This window comes from Augochlora pura, chromosome 9 (genome assembly GCF_028453695.1).
Source record: "Augochlora pura isolate Apur16 chromosome 9, APUR_v2.2.1, whole genome shotgun sequence".
NCBI lineage: Eukaryota > Metazoa > Arthropoda > Insecta > Hymenoptera > Halictidae > Augochlora > Augochlora pura.
In genome coordinates this window covers 12,396,289-12,416,328 of record NC_135780.1, presented here as the reverse complement: position 1 = coordinate 12,416,328, position 20,040 = coordinate 12,396,289, and the positions used below count along the sequence as shown (strand labels likewise).

The following is a 20,040-nucleotide window of genomic DNA, read 5'->3' as shown; positions in this document are numbered from 1 at the left end:
TTACATCGCTCGATCGACTTTTTGGTGGCTTGAGCTGCTAGAAAAAAAAAATAGAAGAACCGTTTCCCTCGCACCATATACTCGTTCCTCTGAACGGCATTGTTCAACTTTCGTTAAGTATAGAAACTACGATAGAGCCAGCTATATCGTCTCCGCCGCTAAAACCTAATTAACAAAGTCCTCGTAACTCTTCGATAATTCTCTCTCTCTCTCTCTTTCTCTCTCTCCCTCGTTTACGTGGGATTACAATTGTTCGCTCCCTCTCGCATGCATTCAGACACACATACTCTCTTTTTCTCTCTGACTCGCAATATTTTGTTCACTCTCTTCCTATATTATTTATAATATTTACACGCACGGCCATCCCTGGCAGCGCGTTCGCCCAACTCGCTCTCTCTCTCTCTCTCACGCTCGCTCTTCCTTTCACTCTCTATCTCTCGCTCTGTTTCTCTTTCTTCGTCTCGTTCCTCCTCTATCGGTTCCCGTTTGGAACGAGGATCAACGATCGGGGATCACGGCTGAACGAAGCTTCTGATCGTCGATCAACGCCTCGATTTAAAGCGGTATAGTTACGTAGAAAAGAATATACAAAATACGTGTGTTAGGAGGTGTCGACGTTCTCGGGCCTCGACAGTTCGTTTAAGTCGGCCTTCAGCCGAGGAGTCCGCCATTCCGAACCGCTCGTCGGTAGATACACGCTTCCGTCCTCCGTGTTACGATTATTGCATCCGATTAGATTTTCATCCAGAATAATTGTATCTGCCTGCGTTTGCCGGCGAACGTTCGCGCGGGCTTCCCCTGATCCGTCGATCGTCGAGAACACCCTCCCGAAAGTCCGCCGCCGATTGGACTGCGGATCGCGACGCGGCACGAAGCACGAGCCAATTGAATTCTCCATAATATGGTCGAGATCTCGAAGAATTTTGCGTTATCCAAAATCTTCTTGATGTATCAAGAATCTATTACAAATGTTGATTCGAATGAACGGTTTCGCGCGGTGATCCTCAGTCCATTGAATTGAAACCTTTTCGGTAACTTCCTCGTGGACTCGGACAGGACTCTGCTGCAACCGGTTTTCTCCGGTTCGAAGAGAGCCCTGGTAGCCGACGGAGACAGTTTCAGACAGGTCCACGGCCCGATTAGAAACGACGCAGTCCCTGAAGCGGGCTGCTCGGTGATTCGCCGCGGTCGCCTCAGCGGTGTCTTAGCTTAAGCTAACGAAATACATCTAGCCTTAGTGAATTAATCGCTTCGTTCTACGGAGAGTGTGAGATCAGTACTTTCCATCTTTGATTGTCCTTCAGAATTGTTTCGCAGCAATTGTCTATCTGGAAAAAGGCAGGCAGCGGCAACGAAGTTTTGCGAGAACCGGTCGTGTTTCCCATTAGCCCCGCGTGATCGCTGTCCAGAGAGAACTCTATAATAGATTCTTTTTATAATAATTAGCAAAGTTGTATTTCCGGCAGCGAACCGGCGAACCGGAAGTCGAGGAACGCCGCCGAACAATGGCCGACATTCTTTCGTTTGTTCTTGCAAACACGACGAACGCGCTGTCACGGACGCGATGCGCCGTAATCGTACGCACGATACATGTATCATATAATATATACAGACGTCGTTAGTTTTACAAGGTATTTATATACACCTAATATTGCTGTTCGGTTTCGCGAATGCCGTATGTACGCGGTTATTAGGTCATGTGTTCGCGACGTAACAAAGTTTAGAAACCCTGGCGAGTCGCATGCGCGTGATCGACGACCCGGGATCCCGGATCGAGACGCGCGATCCCGATCGAGGCCGTCGCGGCCCTCTCGAGAACCGGTTTAAAAGCTTCTTATGGAACTTCTTGCCATTTTTGTTAGAATGTATACGTGATTTAAAAAATTTGTTCAATTATTCTCTACGGAAGTATCCCAGCGATGTTAACAATTTTTAAATAAAAATATGTTAAAAATATGTTTTAAATAAAAATAAGTTTTGACAACTACGACGGTAGGTTCGGTGTAGTGAAATTAAAATCAGACCGTGGTCTATCGAATAAAAAATAATCCGGCTCGAGAATGACGGCGCGACGCCCGCGGGACGCGATATAAGCTCGCGAGACAGAACGGAGCTTTCTCGAGCGTGAACAAAAGGCCCGTTCGTCCCCGCGAGACGCGGAAACGCTTCCGAAACGCGGCCAAATTGACTTCTAATTAATATCCTACGACGTGGTGACGGTTCGACACGTCCATCGGCAACGTCGCCGAGAGATTCTGCAGCAACGGGCGCGTAGGATCCGTTTAAAAAAATAAAGCTGACTCCTAGGCATCTCCGGATTCTTGTATCTTGCGTTCGCCATTGCTCGCAGAACGTCTACCTTTCGTTCTCGTCAACGACTATGTCGGTCTGTTCGATGCTCGAACGAACCCCGAGCCGCTTTTCTATCGAAACCTCTTGCGGAATTATTTTCTTCGGTACGTTCACAAAGGGGATGGCTGTTGGCGATGGCTGTCGAACCGGCCATGCTTGACTTCTCTTCGAGAAGACCGGTGAGAATACTTTCTGAGAAAGAGTACTTGAAGAAATGCGCCGAGACTGTTCGCTCTGAGAGAACGTCCCGAGTTGTGTTCCAGAGATAGGGCTAGAATCTTGTCGATACGAGGAGAGATGAGAATTTCGTTTGTTTGTGTCTTGATTGGTGCCAGACCTGGGCACATTTGAACTTACGTCACGTGTTATTTTTAATTTCCATACCTGTCGTTACTTTTTAAAATGTAAATTATGCATATATAATTATCTTTCAAACAAAATTTGCCCAGGTCCGATAGGTATTACAAATGATTTTGGTTCGATGCATACCTGAAAGCTAGATGAGGAGTCGAGGAGCTCTCTCAGGGTGAACGGTGGAAGAATTCTCCCTCGAAGCGAAGAACACCGACGAGATTCCGGCGGAATTTCAACGCAGTCAGAACCGAATCCGATCGCGCGCGGCAGTCAAACGGACGACAGTCGAAAGGCTACCGATCGACGTTGCCGATTAATCGCTTGAAGAATCGCGTGTAGATCCTCTTTATCCGCGAAATCAGCCGAAGGTCACTTCCATCTCTATCTGTTCCCTGATCGCTTCAAATAGGGTTGGTGTGCAAGCTTGTGCCGAGAAAAAATAATTTGACTGATCTGACACTTGATATTAACGCTTCTTTAATACTAGGTTCACGGATCCTTAAAAGCAGCTATTTTACATTGCTTCATTAAAATAAGAAGCATACATTTATTTAGAGTTTTAATGATTTTTATCATAATATATGCCCTACGAGACAAATTTATTGAATAAATTCCCTCTAAATGTATCTTCGTAATTGCAATAATCGTAAATTAAACAATTTGGAATTCGCCGTTTTGACACGTTCCGTAAACCTAGTATACACTACCAATAATGATGTAAAGTATTTGTTTATACCTTTCGCCATATATACTCGAATTAAAAGACGCATTCAATCGTTTCCCGTGGAAGAGTCTCTCTAATTTTAGCAACTTTAAGCCACAGCACTGTAATATCGTGTCAGACTTGTTGCGAAGATTTCCGACTAAAATGTTACCAATTGCGACGTGGTTTAAGGCACAAACTCGCGCGACAACCCGAAGAATCTGTATAAAATCATTTCCACCATTTCCGCTTCACCGTTCTCTTTTCTTCCCTGCTCTTCCTGTTCGTAAAATTTCTCTCTTAAAATCTATTCGCGCCTCCACGACTCTAGCTCTGAGATTCTCCTAAAATGCGTGTAGATCTACAATTACGGTGTGTGTGTACGTGTGTGTCTGTTTGTATTCGTATACATGTTTTGTAATCTGTGTAAACCCATGTAAATTTTCCAGTCTTCGTGTAGGTACGTTTCGTGTGTGTATGTTCACCTGGCGTAGAACGCGAGTAGAATTTTGAAAAACAGTTTTCATCGGTTTTTCACCTGCCCTCGCACACGTGGTTCGATGTCTCGAAGAAGCCGTCGCGCAAGCAATTGAAACTCGATAATAAATTTCGACCGTTTTTCATTCATCGATCGCATTATTAATATTTTTTTATCATTTTTTTCCATTGTTTCTTTGTATTTTTCTTTGTCTTGGCCATGCAAAAATATGCCAACTCGTTAGCAGCGGGAGCGTCTCGTCGGCACGAACGTCCCCTTAAACCCCCCACCCCCCCGAAATCGTTTACCTATCGATTCAATTTTTACATTCGATAATTGTCTACGGGCTGTCCCCCGTTAGCGCCCGGATCAATGGTTCACGCGACGCTAACGAGGGAAAGTTTACAACACGTACAGTGCGAGACTCGCGACACGACGTCGAACAGCTCGCAAAAGTCCTCCCGTAACAACCATGCGGCTCCCATACGAAACAGATCGCATTTTAAACAAAGTTCGAGCTGTTTCGAAATCGGTCGTATCGCCGGACTCGGACCGCACACATGTATACGTATATTTAATTATGCTAGTACTTTTCTTGCTGTCCGTAGGTTCGTTTCTCGCGTGTGCTCCGACGATCCTCGGTGAAGCTCGCTGAGGATGATTCGCGAAGCGGTTTAGCGGATAATTGCGTGCGCCCTCGCGGAGCGGTGAAATTACAGACAATGCGCGGCTTAATGGTAAACGCGTGTACCGCGTTTAGACTGTTCGTTGAACGTCGAAAGAGTCCGGCGTGTATGGCTGTCCGAGAGCTCCACACACGATCGACTAAAAGCTAAAATACCTAACCGCGAAGGGACCGGTATATCCCTGAACACCGTGCGTCGGTACCGAGCTCTCACATCCCCGCCGGTGGCCTCTCCCGCGGAAGAAGAAGAAGAGGCTCGGTTCAGCAGTTCACAGAGCAGTTCCCTGTCGGAATCAGAGCAGGAGCCTCGAGACAACCGACCGGAGCCACAAGAACTTTCACAAGTACTCTCTGGGCCTGGGCGGAGGCCTCTTCCTGTCGCTCCTCTCGGCTTGCTGCTCCCTGGAGCTCTGTTGCTCCCTGTCGTCGGTGCACTCGAGCATCTGCGTGGTCTCCGTGGCCTCGGACGGGCTGATCGGCTGACTGGCGAGAGGCGCCAGCGGCGCGGCGCCTTTGTTCCTCGATTTGCTCCTGCGTTTCCTGAGGATCAGCGGGCCGAGAGGCGCGCCGTCGTCCGACCGGGACGTGGAGGCCTGCGCGATCCTCTCCAGGAGCTCTTTGCTGACCTCCCGTGACGAACTCTTGTAGTCCGAGTCCTTGAGCCGGTCCGACGACTGCTGATGGTGGTGATGGTGATGATGATGGTGCTCCTGGGACTTGGAGCTGCGCTCGGTCGTCGTCCCCTGCTCCCTGTAACCCTCCCCGGCCATCGTCGACGTCGACGCGGTCGCTATAGACACCTTCTGCTCGCCGATCCCGTTCCCGCCGGTGGTCTGGGTCGCCTGCGAGCCTTGCTGGGAGCTCGGAGCCTGACTGGACGGCTGACTCGCGCCCGACGACCCGTTGTTCCCACCGGGCTTCTGCTGCTGAGGACTAATCGTCGGCATACGCGTTAACAACATCTGCAGCATGTCCTCGATCTTCGCCAGCCTCTGGTTCACTCTCTGCACCTCCAGCTTCAGGTCCACCTTGACCTCCAGCACCGCCGCCAGGATCTCCCGGTCGTGGCTCGGCTGACTGGTGATCAGACCGTCGTCGTAGCTCTCCAATCGACGCAGCTGAAGCTGCTTCGAATCCGCCGCGCTGGGCTGCGGAGGCTGCGGCTGCTGCTGGCTGATCTCTTTTCCACTCTCCCCGTCGGCAGACTCCTCGATCGTACCAGCCAGCTTCCCACCCTTCGGGAACACCTTGTTGCTACCTCCGCTAGAACTCGGCCTCGCGTCCCGAGCGCTCAACGACCTCTTAAAAGTGTCCGCCCCGGACCCTGTGTCGCTCCCCGAGTCCAGACTCGCGCTTCCTGCGTAACAGTTTCAACAGATTTCTCAAAATACTTGTTTTGTCTACTGTTAACACACAGTGAAATAAATAGACCATTATTATCTTGAACTAATGTTTTTTGAAAGATAAGACTAGTAATCCAGTGAACTTTGTCCTTACAACATTGATAGAGCAAACGTTGCACCCTACAGTTACTATATCAATTATACAATTGTAAAGTGTATCGTTAGTCTGAGAATAGGACACATCGTTAATCATTAGCCTCAGAACGAAGTATACCATTAGTCGTTAGTCTCAGAATGCAAGATGTCATTAGCCGTAGCCTCAGAATGAAAGATATCATTAGTCATTAGTCTCAGAATGAATGGCCATTTGTTGCACCGCGGAATGGTTGGGTCAGAGCTGATAACAGTTACCTAACAATCGTCCCCACTTGCCGGTTCGCGGCTTGACGGCAGTGTTCTCGTCGGCGGTGGAGAGTTTCCTCGAGTGCGAGGACTCGCCCTCCTTGCCGTCCTTGGCGTCCTTCCCGTCGCCCTTCTCGACGTCGGCGGTGTGCCTCTCCCTGCGGAACCTGAATCGAAAAAAAGTAGAGAGCGAGAAACGCTCGTGTTTAGTGATGCCGCGCGAGATACCACCCTGGTCGGGGCTATTTACAATTTACGGGGGTCAAAGAGGCCAGTTTCACTAGGCGATTCAATTAAGTAAAGGGGTATAATAATAAAATACATGGTGTACAAAGTCGGTGGAGAATAGGAGAAGATCGGATCAAATACTCTTTTTGTTCCCCCTGGTCGGGGGGTATATAGGTGAGGTGGTGCGGGCGGGAGGTGTGTTTCACTTTGTCTCTCTCTCGGGGCATCCGTGAAACTTTCATCTCCTGCGTTCCCCGTTTCTCTCGGTTCTCGTTCAGCGCGAGAGACAGAGAGAGAATCGTCTTTTTTTACGCACTCGTGCATCATCAACGAGTTTTTCTTTTCTGTTCAATTCGTTTGCGTTTTTTTTTTTTGGTTTTGATCTTTTCTTTTCTTTTTTTTTTTTTGTTTCAGTCGGACGGGGTAAAGAAGAGATATGGTAATAGTTTTTTGATGTATTCGCTTGGTGGCAAAAAGATATATGAGTCAAGTTCGTTTCTACTGAGGCTAGAAAAAGGGAGACAGCTCCAGCGGTGTGTTCACGAGCAACCTACTTTGGTGTGCCTACGGGATTCGAAAGACAGTAGTCGCAGTGGTGATAAAAGATGCCGATAAAACATACGGGAGGGACGACCCGCGCGTCGATCAAACTCTAGATCGTGACCGGACTCGATCTTTCCCGGCGACGCGGTCTATTCGGGATCGTGTCTGAGAATCGACCGACTTCGGAAACTCGAGGACAGCGTTGTAATTACGCCCCCCCCCCCCGCTCGAACTTTGAATTATTGGCCGACTATGCGAGGACTCGGACGGAATAACAAATCGCAGCGGGCAGATAAAAATCGGATTGCCCGATTATCTCGCCTCCGCTCTTCGCCGAGTTACCCTCTGCGATACACTCCACGAAATTCTTACAAAAATAGTTAACTATTGCCAAATAATTCGATTGATTGAATTTCGAACGAAACATTTAATTCGTTAATAAATCCTCCTCGAATTGGATCAAGCAATCTCGCTCTCCATCAAACTTGTCCTAGCGGTCCGGCGACGAAGCGTTATTGAACCGAGTCACGATTTAGGTTGATCGACGCGCGACGTCCGATGATACGGTGGTTTCGGTGCCGCGAGCTGCCCGATGGACATCCGGTTAGCCGCGGGCCGACGATCGTCGATGATGGAGCCGCGTTCCTTCGCGCGGATCCTCGACCACCTGCATATATCGACGTCAAATTACTTCTAGGTACTCTAAGTATCTATCATGCATAGAACCATGCGACACGATCGAGGTACGCTGATCGGTTCTCTTTGAGAACGGTTCCGTGTTTGCGACTGTATCGGCTCGCGGCGGTCTGGCAGTCTTTCAAGCAGCTACGCTGGCCACCGGTAGTAGTATAGATAATATGTATACGTCTTCTTGTGTGTCGGTGTGTCCGTGTATGTATATAGAAATATATATTTATATATATATAAGTACAGGTGACAGAGAGGTAGAGATAGAGAACAGAGTCAGATAGATGGACAGATAGATAGATAGACAGATAGACAGAGAGAGGTATATAGATAGATAGATAGACAGAGGTAGATAGTTGAAAAGAGAAAAGAGAGAAGAGAGAAGAGTAGAGAGAAACTTGAATCCTAGAGTGTGTACGTCACATGCATTCGGCGTTGCATAAAATCGTAAAAGGATCGGATGCTCGAGGCGCAGCGAGGACTTCGCCACTTCTTTCGCTCCGCGGGTCTGCGAGTTTCCACTGAAATTTCTTTCGTTCCGCGACGCGAGACCATCTCTGGTTTAACCCGTTGCTCTGCGATCCGTCATCCACTGTGACGAGATCAAATTCTCGAAACAATATTCCCTTCGCGCCGTCCCCGCTATTTCATCTCCGCGCCGCGGCCTCGGGTTAAAACGACATTTAATTTGCAACGAACATGATCCCGTCGGTCCTCGAAAAGATCCAAGGGATTCATTAGTGGACCAAGTAAAGTGTAAAACAATGTAAATATAAAAGGGAAACCCACGTTATTCTTTTTGAGTAACTTAAATTATTAGAGAAAGAAATTTCGTTTTGTTATAGCTGTCGAAGCTCTATTGGTTAGCCTTATGTGATCCGTTAATTAATCCTCGGAACCTCTGAAACATATTCGACGAAAATCCGGATTCGCAAGGTAACGGGTTAATTATCGACTGCAAGATTAAGAACGCCGGGCGAAAGAGTTACGGAGCCCTTGGGTCCGCACTATACAACCCTGGTATCCACTAAAAAAAAGTATATGTATATACATACAACGTCTCTATATACGTATATGTATATATATATATACATACATGTTATGTATATATATATATATTATATTTATATGGTGGGAGAAAGATGCGCATAACCCTCTAAAGCCGTATATCTTACAGCACTCTAGCATTCGTCAGAACTGCAGTGATCGCCAGAAAATTGGCAAACATCGTATTATATATGGCGTCGGGTGGTAGGTGTTGTGTACACGCATCTCTCGAGGGATGCGACACCTGGCCGAATCGAGCTCTCCCGGGTCGCACCTGAGAGAATACAGGAGGATACTGTGGATACAGGCGTGGAGCGAGCAGTATTACGACACCGTTGCTGCTGCCTGGACCGTCTACGGTATCTACCAAATAAAACGGGAGCTGCGAACTACCTCTGGCCTGTGGCTGCCGTAATCGCCGCCTCATTTTTGGAAAACGAGAACGGGTGACAAGAACGTACACTTGCGCGGGAAGACGTTCGACGACGAGATACAATATCTGGCACAAAATTCATTGGAACATTCGTAAGATATTGAAATATTAAAATGATAAATTCCGAGGAATTACGAGATAAGTGTACCTCTTTAGTCGCACTTAGGAGCCAAAAGTTTGCGGTCGTTTTGCGAACGATTACAAGGGCGAGCAACTACGAACGATTACGATAGCTTAGAAAAGTTTCTACCGCTTTTTCAACCCTTGAGTGTCCTACGGGGGTTGCAGCTGCCCCGAGAAAATCCCGATCAAGGTTACAGAATCGTCGTTGCGGCTACCGACTACTCGAGGGTCGAAGATCTAGCACCCTTGGCGAAAAGTATTCGGATAGTATTACGGACGACCGATCGGCAGCAATTCAAACTTTCGAAACAGAAAGATAAAGAAAGAGGTACAGCGTTCCGCCGGGCTCCTGTCTCCGTGTGAGAGAGACAGACAGGCTTTCGATTCTCTCGATCTTCTCGATTTTCTCTCGATCGGATGGATAGATAAGACGAGCATCGACGAGATTCGCCAGGCTTGCGGGCGTCTATGCATACCGAAAACGTCTACGTGCGCTTATCTACGAATAGTCGAGCCTCGATTCGACCAGGCGGGTGTGTGTTTCGTGGACGTGCTGTGAAAATAGAATAAATATGTATATACATATGTATATATATACATACATGTACATGTACATATACATACATATATATATCTATAGAACTCGGTTGTCTCTTTGAAAGCGTGTGTACAGCGATTGCACATCCGTGATACCCTTTCCGGTAAACGTAAACGAGCGTCTTTCGAGCGCGGATCACGTAGAGAGAAGTGCGCGCGCTCATAGATAGGCCGGAGAGTTGTCTTTGTGAACAAAAAAAGAACACGGCGAAAAAACGTCAGTACGACGGCAGCTCGTCGCTCGTTAATCCCGCGGTCTCGTGTCCGCAAAAATCATGAATGTACCTGTCCGGATCTCTCTCTCTCCGGACGGTCAAAAACAATGAAAAATTGATGCGTCGCGACGAACGTGTACGAGTCTCGCACGTGGTCACATGTACAATATCATCCGTGTATGTATAGAGATATACGCGTATCCGTGGCCGCGGGGGAAGACGTCGCGTGTCGTGCCCGCCTTCGAAATGTTACAACCATTAAATTTTGAACGTTCCTTATCTGGGTAGTAGGCTGCCGATCTCTATGTAGAATTAAATTCGTCCTCGAGAATTGCAAGATACAAACATTTGAAATAATTAACGCTAAACCTGCCATGCCGGTGGAAAACGCCGGTCTCACGGTTTTTATTCTTATATCGTTGAAGTGCATTTCTTTGTTCAAGCTTAAATGGTAACGAAATTGGCAAGAGATGGAAGTAAGTTCTATAACTTCAGAGCTCGGTACGTTTAGCGTTAAATTGTTCAAATGATTTCACAGGCTTTGATCTACTCGATTTCGTCACATGCGAAATCCTTCGAAACAGCGACACGCGACGTTTTCTCTCAGCAGCCACGTATACGTATATGTACGTATACATATATAAATATTTATATCCAGCGATCATATACATATATATATATATTCATCGGCATGTATATATATACATATACAATATATATGTATAGCGATAGAAAAGTCACAGTTGAGAGTGTATAATAATAATAATAATAATCATAATAATAATCATAATAATAATAATAATATAATACAATAATAATAACGATGGCAAATATAATCATAATGAGAAGAAGAATAATAATAAAGTCGAATCAATTAAATAGTAATAATTAATCGAGAGCACGTAATTCGAGAGAGAGTGTATTTCTCTTTCATTTATCTTTCCTTTTCTTTTTTCTTTTTTTCTGTCTGTCTTTCTTTCCTTTTATCCATTCGAATAATAATTGCAAATTCTTTTCTTAAAGAGAATGTACGTAAGAAGTAGCAAAGATGGCAATAAAAAAGAATGAAGAAGATAAATAAATACGTAAGAAATGAAATTGCCTAAAACTGGGCCAGGGCGGCAGGACGTTCACGGTGAGCTCCTCGTCGGAATCCTGCTGGGACCGTCCGTTTGCGGCCCTGGTCACGCCAATCTGGGCTTCTCCGTCGGTCTTGAACCTTTTCGGACAACAGGCCAGCCAAGCAACGATCAACAATCAACAACAATTTACCACAGAGAGATACGGATTGGAATAGTAGTAGTAGTAGAAGTAGTAGTAATAGTAGTAGTAGTAATAGTAGTAGTAGTAGTAAGTAGTAGTAGTAGTAATAGTAGTAGTAGTAGTAGTAGAGTAGTAGTGGTAGTAGTAGTAGTAGTAGTAGTAATAGTAATGAGACGTGAATCGCCCGCTGACGACACACCTCTGCTTTCTTTTTCGCGACGTCGTTTGATTGGATTCCCTTGATTAGCACGCACTCACACGCTCGCACGCTCCCATCGACACACGCTCTCTCTCCCTTTCTCGCAAATGCTCTTGCTCCCGTGAGTTCCGTAAAGTTCTCGTTAACGAATCCTCGTTGTCGTTAGTTAATCTCTTAGAAACGTTTAGTCGGTCCGCCTAGCTAAACAATCGATAAGAACGCACGCGCGTTCCCCGCTGTTTCGAGCCAGCCGGGGAACCTTATGTCCTGCCGAGGACATAAGTTCCGATTATCCAGGACTATTCTGAGAAACGTCCCGTCCTGAAACAAGCCTCGCATTCGAGCGGGAACATCGATCGAACGACAGCACGAGAACGCACGCGCTTTTCAAACAAAATTTAGCGTCCGGGACGCTTCGTTCGAGGTCCTTCGTCTCCTTCACTGTCTTCGAGCCGAATCCTGTGATCCTTCGAAGGACGTCGTCCAACTGGTTCAACTTGCGTGAGAAAAGTCCAACTTCCATTTATCCACAATTGCTGAACGATCTTCCTGGCAGCAACGCATTGTGTTTCGTTGCACTGTCATGTAGTGCTTCACAGTTCGTCCGAGCAGTTCCCTGCAGAACAACCCTTCGAGGATGCATGTCAACGCAGCGATGATGTCGTGATCAGCGCATCTTATCCCGGATGTTGTAAACGTATTATTAAATTATGCACGCAACATAATCTAGTTCCTGAAACATAATGTTCACGGTGATTTAAGATGTCCTCAAAGGGTTGGTACAGCAGATCGATCGTTCTTTTCACAATAGAAATTGCAAGATCAGCGTTTGGTGGATGTTTTCATAGTTGGAACTGCTCCTGGAGACTGTGATTCTACCGTCGTAGCTTGAAATATCGTCTCGCGACGGCGATCAAGTGGTTTCCGAGTGAACAAGATGACGAGGGACCATCGAGCGAAGCGGCGAACAGCGTTCCGCGCGGAATGGATTCGCGGATCGGTATCCATTCGTGCTCAATGGCAACAAATCTGTCCCTACCTCGAGAGAAATTTGCGCATCAGGTGATCCTGCGCTTGATCCAACTGCGGCTCGTTTTTCCTCCGCTCGGCCAGCTCTTTTTCGCGCCGGACGTCGGCCACTTTCCGGAATAACACCTGCACACAAGTAGAGCAATCGTTGCGGTTCTATTATTTCTTGGATTGATGGTGTCGAATAGATATTTTCAGCTTGGTTCGCGTTACAATGGGCACTGATGGGACCTCGGTTATCCGCATTAATAGGACAAAATGGTGATCGTAGAACGATGCGTGTTCGCGCGATGTATCGTGCGTCGCGACCGTTGTAGATCTGTTTTATACGCGAAATGCATTCGGATAAATCGAGATTTTACCATGTCATGGGGCACTGAACTATTGAATGGAGCCGACATTGTTGGTAATGTAGCTGCATAATGAATGGTGTATGGGCGATGAACGAATAGAAAATCGATATGAATATCCCCAATGTTTCGTCCTGGTCGCGGTAATGTAAATTACGTTTGAAAATATCTTGTTGGGTTTCGGTGTTTGTAATTAACTGTGCCATAGAACGGCTCGAGCCGGTTGTTTCGTTGAATAAACAAATATTTAGCGAGATGGCAATTGTATTGGACGACCGCGGATTATTTATGGTTCCCAGAATAATTATTTCTGCTCCCGGGAATCTCCATTGCTATTATTAATGTTTTGCAACGCGGCGGACCCTCTATCGGTTTTCCGCCCCTTACTATGTAGGTGACGATTATTCGGTTAATTATTCAGTATTAATAATTATAATATGGTCCATAAGCGACGCGGACCGCATTGTACCGTTCAAAATTAGATTTACAATAACACAAGCCAATTCACGCGTCGAATTCGCTCTGTCCCCTCCAACGAAAATCGTGCTAAATATAATACCGTGATACAGAATCCAACAATATGGTTGGCATTGTCTAAAACAAAATTTGATCCTCCTTTCTCTGACATTTTTTTAAACATTTTCGATTTTGCAAACATCGAATTAAAACTGAATTTACATTTTTAAATACCTTTGACAGACCGCTTAATTTATATTTCGGTCGTCGAGGCTCGTTTACATTTGTTAATTGCATAAAAATCGATGGGCAAACTTATACAGGCGACAGACCCTAATTTGATTTAAGCAAACCTCATTTTAGGAAATTCAAAATGTCCGCAAAAAGTCCGCGTGTAACACGGTCTCGAAACTGGCCGTTTAAACGGTCCTTGTTCCGGGCTCCGCGTGCATTGGTCGTCGGGATTCGGTCGAATTGATTTCGATAGGTTTCTCTTTTGTTTTGCCGGAAAAACAACGTTCCCGCTATTGTTTTTCCGGATGAAAAGTCGCAAGACGAAAAGGGATGAGGAGGTTCGCACGCCCACATTCGGCCATGACGCATGCGCCGTGGCGGGAGTCGATAGGCGCACAAGTAGCAGACGAATAACGTCCGTAGCTCGAACTAACCTCAAAATATTTTATTTATCGCTGGGGAACGGCAAAGGTCGCGGACCGTTCCGTCGACGAGTTCCGTTTCGGAACTTCGTCTCGGATGCATCGAACCTGACTCGGAGAAAAGGTGCGCAGCCTCGCGCCTACTTTCGTTCATTCGATCTTAATTACCACGGTGTAAGCGCGAAAAGGTGTGTGGAATCTGTGTGCTCGGTGTATCTACTTCGTCGGGACAGCGCGTAGATTAATTTTATCTAACGACAGAACGGTGATATCTTTTCGTTTTCGCGTCACGCTTACGAACGACGAGTCGCGAATGCCAATGATAAGAGAAAGTGACGCGTCGGTCAAGTAGAATAGGTGTTCCTTAATCGGCCAGAACTGTCACAGACGCGACGTCTGTAGCAGCTGACGCGTAGTTCGTCAATCGTATTTTTTTTTTTTTGAAAGTTTTTCAATTGTTCCAGATGGGTCACGCATGGAGCCGCACATCCTCCTCCGCGAATATACTAACCTCGGATGAGCTGAACTTGGTGGAAAACCTGTTCAAGTCTATGTTTCGAAGCTCGGGTTCCATAAAACGCGAGGACATATTCAAGCACTGGTCAATCCACCTAGACGACACGTTGCTGCAGTTTGTGGTGCGATTTCTCTGTTATGAGCCAGGGAAAAAGGTTTCTGTCATCAATGGAGAAAACTTTGGCTGTCTCTATGCATATGCTGTGAGAGGTAGTGCGGAGGAGAGGACCAGCTTAGTTTTCAATGGCTACTCAGAAGAACAGAGACAAGAGATACCCACTGAGACTTTTCTACAGTATGTTCAAGCCACGATTAATTCCTACCTGAGACTACAGAAGAACTCTGGCAACGCTCATTATATGACCTGGAGCAGCATCGGCTGTACAGTGAACACCAGGAGAATAGGAATGCGTTCTAGAACTCTGTGCGAAGACATTGTTAAACTTGGAGACACCTTGACTTTGGAACAGATAGAGAACTGGTTTGTCACAGCTGCTACGTTCAAAACTATCCAGTCGCATGTCTTCCAGTGCCTTTTCCTAGTGTCTCAGAAGAAAGGAGACAAGAGCACCAGTGGCAGAATAAACGACTTGAATCTGCTGCCTGTTTGCAAGGGTTTGGAGAACATACCCCACTTTCCCAGCATTCTGGGGCTGGGCGACGTTTTGTTCTTGAATCTAAGCTTACCCCATGATCTTCGTAACGAATGGAGATTCTTGTTTTCCAGCCAGGTGCACGGGGAATCGTTCTCAACCATGCTGGGAAGAATCACCATGCAAGGCTCCACGATTATCATCCTCCAAGATACAGATAACCACGTGTTCGGCGGCTTCGCCTCGGACAGTTGGGCGGTAGGGCCGAATTTCATAGGAAACCATACCTCGTTTCTATTCAAACTCGAGCCGGACATACTGACATTTTCGGCGACGAATTACAACAAGCACTACCAGTATTTGAACCTCTACCAGCACACCATGCTCAATGGTCTGCTGATGGGAGGGCAGTTCAACTATCCTGGATTGTGGTTGGATAGCGAATACGGGACCGGGAAGTCGAGCCAGACCTGCACGACTTTCCAGAACTACGTGCAGCTCAGTGGCAAGGAGACCTTCAAGATCAAGCACTGTGAAGTGTGGGGTGTGGGCCCGATGCCGGAGCCCGAGGAGAACGTGCGAGACTCTACGTCGGTCCTGGACAAGGATAACACCTCGAAAGCGATACTGGAAATGTCCGGGCGTACAATGTACAGCGACGTAGTAAAAGAGACGAAAGAGTGATCACGTGCGCGCACCGGTACTGCATCGACGTGCTACCGAGTATTATACGAAATCTGTATCAGGCTACGTAAAATGTAAACCAGCTTCTTAGAACAGAGAGATATCATTGTAAAACCATTATCTGTATCGCGGCGAGCGAGGAAATAAACGGCGGCTACCGCGGTCGTTGGAATCAATCAATCGTTTAACGGGTCAATAATAAGCGTTCGTTTCCATTCGTCGTTCGTTGCGTTTCAAGAAATTCTCGTGCGTCTCTGTAACGGCCTGATATACATATACACTACACACATATATATATATCTCTCTCTCGCTAAAACCATTTGTCAACATCATTGTGACTTATATCAACAGCCGTGACTTATTTCATTCAACGAGCCCACCGTATCGCGGCTATCGGGAAGAGCAAACGTGTAAACGAGTCGCCGTGTGTCTTTGAATGCCTATTCTCTAGTGCCTGGGTGTGCGAGTCATGAGTCATTTAGCAATCGGAGCGCTCGACGTTATCAGGAAATCATTGCGCGATAAACATCGGTTATACTATATTGTTATATAAGACTGTGTGTGCGTGTGCGTGTTATTCCTATGACGAATCAACAGAAAACCAAAGAAAGAACACCGCACTCTGTTGTTCCATACTTTTGGGGTTTAATAAATCAGTGAAACCTCGGCAACGGTCTACTTATTAGTCGTCACCCTGAGAAACCGGATCTGATGAATTTCTTCGGTTAGCTCTCCCAGCTTCCTGTTCACGTTATGCACAATATTCTGTTCATCCTCGAAACAAATTGTTCAAAAAAACTGTACAATAATCTTATCCATAATCCATCAAATTATGTAGATTGAAAAGTCTATTAGCAGCCTTCTGATAAATGAATTATTAATGTCTCAGAACCTAATAATGACTCGCAGCCGTAATTTGGTATGCAGCTTTCCCTACCCTCATCTTCTAAAAATTTCAGTTCATCGTATCATTAGGGTAGCGCCGTGCTGCAGCTTAAAGATCATTTAAAAGATGAGAATGTAATACTCTCGCAGTAGCGAAGAGTGTCTGGAGAATCGAACGAAGAAGCAGCTTCGGAGGAGAAAGTATTATGGAAAGAGGGTAGGATAGCAGAGATTACTCACCCGAATGCTCAGGTTGTACGTGAGGACAAGGTTTCTGGCGAAGGAGTTGGCGAAGGCTTGATAAAAATCCAGGACCTCCAGCAGCCGATCCCTCTTGATGGTGTGCAGGTCGCAGTAGGTGAGGGCGCGGACATTCGCCGCGCTCTGTCCCACGGACGGGTTCGTCCAGAAACTGTCCCCGAACACATCCCCCTTGCCGAGGATAGCGACCACCTCCTCGTCCTGGATCACCTCGAGGCTCCCGGTGATGATGAAACAGAGCGAGTCGATTGACTCGCCGGTGTGATAGAGCAGGTCCCCGGGAGCGCTGTGCGACATCGTGAAGTGCATCGCCAGGGCGCGCAAGCAACCATCGGAGGCCAGCCTGTTGCAACACGGAGGGATTAACTTGGAGAAATCAATGGACTTCCGGTCCATTGTCGGATCATGGCAGCCGCTTTTACGTATTTATGCAGAGTAGCGAAGGCTTGGAAGAATGTTAAGGAAATTGTTAAATTGCTGTCGGTTGTTTAAACTATTAAAAAGAAATACACCACGTTAGAGGAACATGAGAAAATTTCTATCAGAGTAAAATAATTTACGAACATTTTATTCTCTCAGAAACTAATCAAATCATTTTGATCAGCTTTCAGAGGATTCTCGGGAATTTTGGTCCCGGGGCAGTCTCACCTGAACGCCGGGTGTTCGTTGAAGACTTTTCGATTCAAATGAACACAGATGTCGGCCTTCATGTCCTTGGGGCAGTAATTGAGCACTTTGTCGGTGTCTAGGCCCTTGGTCATCGCCCAGGTGCTCACGACGTAGTCCATCACGCGTTCGCTGAGCGCTTTCGGCACCTCGTGCAGCTTCATGAACTCCCTGACGTTGTTCAGCATGTCGTGGTACTTGGCGGTCGCGGAGGTCATTTGTTGGATTATCGTGGTCACGTGACCGAAGATTGTGGCGTAGAGCAGGGCTGCGGACGAGCCGAGACAAATTATTCAGGGTGTTCGACCCCGTTCGTCGAATGTTTCGAGGTCTGTTAGATCTTGTCCACTGAAACTGGTCCAAGCACGAATCGGCCCTCGAAATATCTGACACGTGTAGTCGAACACCCTGTGCGCCCTATTCCGCTGTTCCAGGTACACCGGTTGACCAATGTTATGCTAGTCATGTTACAATGCACGCGTAACGTTTGGAAATCGCTAACAGGAAACCGAGAACATTATTTTCTACTACGTCGGTGGAAATACGTCTGACGCAAACATTGGACGCGAGCAGGAATTCCCGGCGTTAGGTAATTCCCCGTCGTCATCTGACCGCCGGTGTTCCTGAACAGAGGATCCTGTTTCCGAAAGTCGCAGGATAATCGAGCCCGCGATTTCCCGACGAGCGACTTACGCCGCGGAAATTAGGTCAGAACGCATACGTCGGACCTTCAAGGTCCTCGCGGCGCGTTAATCAATATTCTCGAGACTGTACCGGGGGTCGAGAGCATTATCGGCGCTCGACGAGCGAAAGATATCCGTACCGGCGATGATCATCATGCAGATGGTGAAGATCTTCTCGTTGTCGGTCTCCGCGGCGACGTTCCCGAAGCCCACCGAGGTCATGCAAGTCATCGTGAAGTAGAGCGCGGTGACGTACATGGTCCTACGGGACGGACCCGCCACCAACTCGGGCGCGGTGCTGGTATTGGTCCACAGGTAGCTGTACGGGGACTGGGTGACGTTCGCCAGCTTCCACAGCCAGGAGTACTGGACACCGTTGTCGGCATCCGATCTTCCTATCGAGTACCTTCAACGCAACGACACAACTTCTCTCAGCCGACCCACTGGGTCGTGTTCACGGCCATCCATAGCTACGCGATACCATCGCGGATCACAGGCGATCCCGGCCGCTTCAACTCAAGCACACGGCATGCTTCCTCTAATCGCTATCCTCTGTCTTCTACCAGGATGACTCGACGACGATAGTAACATTATTTTAGGAATTTACAATAATTATGTATACATTTATATGTACAAGACTCGAATAACAATAGGATCGCGGACGATCGTCGAATCAGCCGAATACGTTTTTGTGATTGTCGAATCAAATTGTGACGATATGCTTATATCGCTGATGCGTGGCTTGGCTATTCCTATCCGCCGAGTTCTCCCGCTAATCGGGGATACAGAGAGGACCATCTAACTCGCTGCTACTTGTCTCTCTATCGCGTTTAAATCCGTATCATCTGTTCGACTAGTTAAAGCGCGCTAACGGCCGCTCGCGTGGCAGAAGCGAAAGTAATTAAGAAGCGCGTGGGAACGAAGTAGACAGACAGACACAGCAGCCAGGAGGATGCAACGTTCCCTCTTGTTTCTTTTTTTTCTTTTCACCGGCAGCGTGATTACGCTGCAGCCGGGTTTCTTTCGGTTTTCCTCGCGCGCACAGCTGGTTCACTAGGCAACGGAAACATGTCGTTACCACTCTAAAAGCTGTAGCAGTCTCGTTCCGTATCGGGGAAAGCTCTCGGCTGCCTTAAATTCCCGCCTCACGTGCACCGTTCGTCCAGAATCAGCCGTAGAACCGTGGTAAGGGCGCAGTTCGAAAAACATGCGAGCCGGAGAAAGTTTTTCCGTCCCCGAACGGAACGAGCGTGGAAAGCGGCTCATGCGTCACGGTGTGTCGTGTTTGCGCGTGTATCTGTGTGTTTCTAATTGGATTAGCATCCCGATCAGGCCTGGGACCCCGAGAACCATTACCCCGAGCCAAACGCGCGCAGATTCGTTCCGAGCGATCGCGTCGTTCCGAATCTTCGCCGCGGCGAACGCGTCGCGATTGGAATCTTTCGCGAGCGCTCGTCGCTAACGCGGTTATATTATCTTTCTTCTCGTGGTTGAACCTCGACCGGCCGATCCGGGGGTTGACGGATGACATCAGCTCGTAAGAAACGCGTGTGGCGAGAGAGAGAGAGAGAGAGAGCGTCGCCGAGAACGTCGTGGAGTCCCATCCGGT

At 47.4% G+C, this 20,040-nt stretch overlaps 2 protein-coding genes across 8 annotated transcripts in view; one reads left to right on the top strand and one right to left on the bottom strand.

The window, feature by feature from the left end:
- Positions 1-1,978: 1,978 nt before the first annotated feature.
- The window catches only part of Eag (potassium voltage-gated channel protein ether a go-go), an 82,644-nt gene continuing 64,582 nt past the window's right edge, over positions 1,979-20,040 (bottom strand). For 2 of the 6 annotated variants that reach the window (XM_078191246.1, XM_078191247.1), the window contains exons 8-14: positions 18,572-18,837; positions 17,731-18,016; positions 17,062-17,425; positions 12,692-12,807; positions 11,293-11,409; positions 6,327-6,484; positions 1,979-5,929 (exon numbers count right to left, since the gene is read on the bottom strand). In XM_078191246.1, the coding sequence (XP_078047372.1) occupies positions 4,911-5,929; positions 6,327-6,484; positions 11,293-11,409; positions 12,692-12,807; positions 17,062-17,425; positions 17,731-18,016; positions 18,572-18,837 (2,326 nt within the window). In that variant the 3' untranslated portion in view covers positions 1,979-4,910. Of the gene's footprint in view, positions 5,930-6,326; positions 6,485-11,292; positions 11,410-12,691; positions 12,808-17,061; positions 17,576-17,730; positions 18,017-18,571; positions 18,838-20,040 lie in introns of those variants that run through there. The other 4 variants (XR_013494868.1, XM_078191248.1, XM_078191249.1 and 1 more) reach the window with 4 other exon arrangements.
- Positions 14,110-16,602, top strand: LOC144475165 (MTOR-associated protein MEAK7). Of its 2 annotated transcripts, none has more exons than XM_078190769.1 (2): positions 14,110-14,267; positions 14,608-16,602. In XM_078190769.1, exon 2 carries the CDS (start codon positions 14,608-14,610, stop codon positions 15,934-15,936), a length of 1,329 nt encoding a protein of 442 aa, XP_078046895.1. In that variant the 5' UTR covers positions 14,110-14,267; the 3' UTR covers positions 15,937-16,602. The 2 variants fall into 2 exon arrangements, with proteins under 2 accessions (XP_078046895.1, XP_078046894.1); XM_078190768.1 differs by having other exon boundaries at positions 14,111-14,331.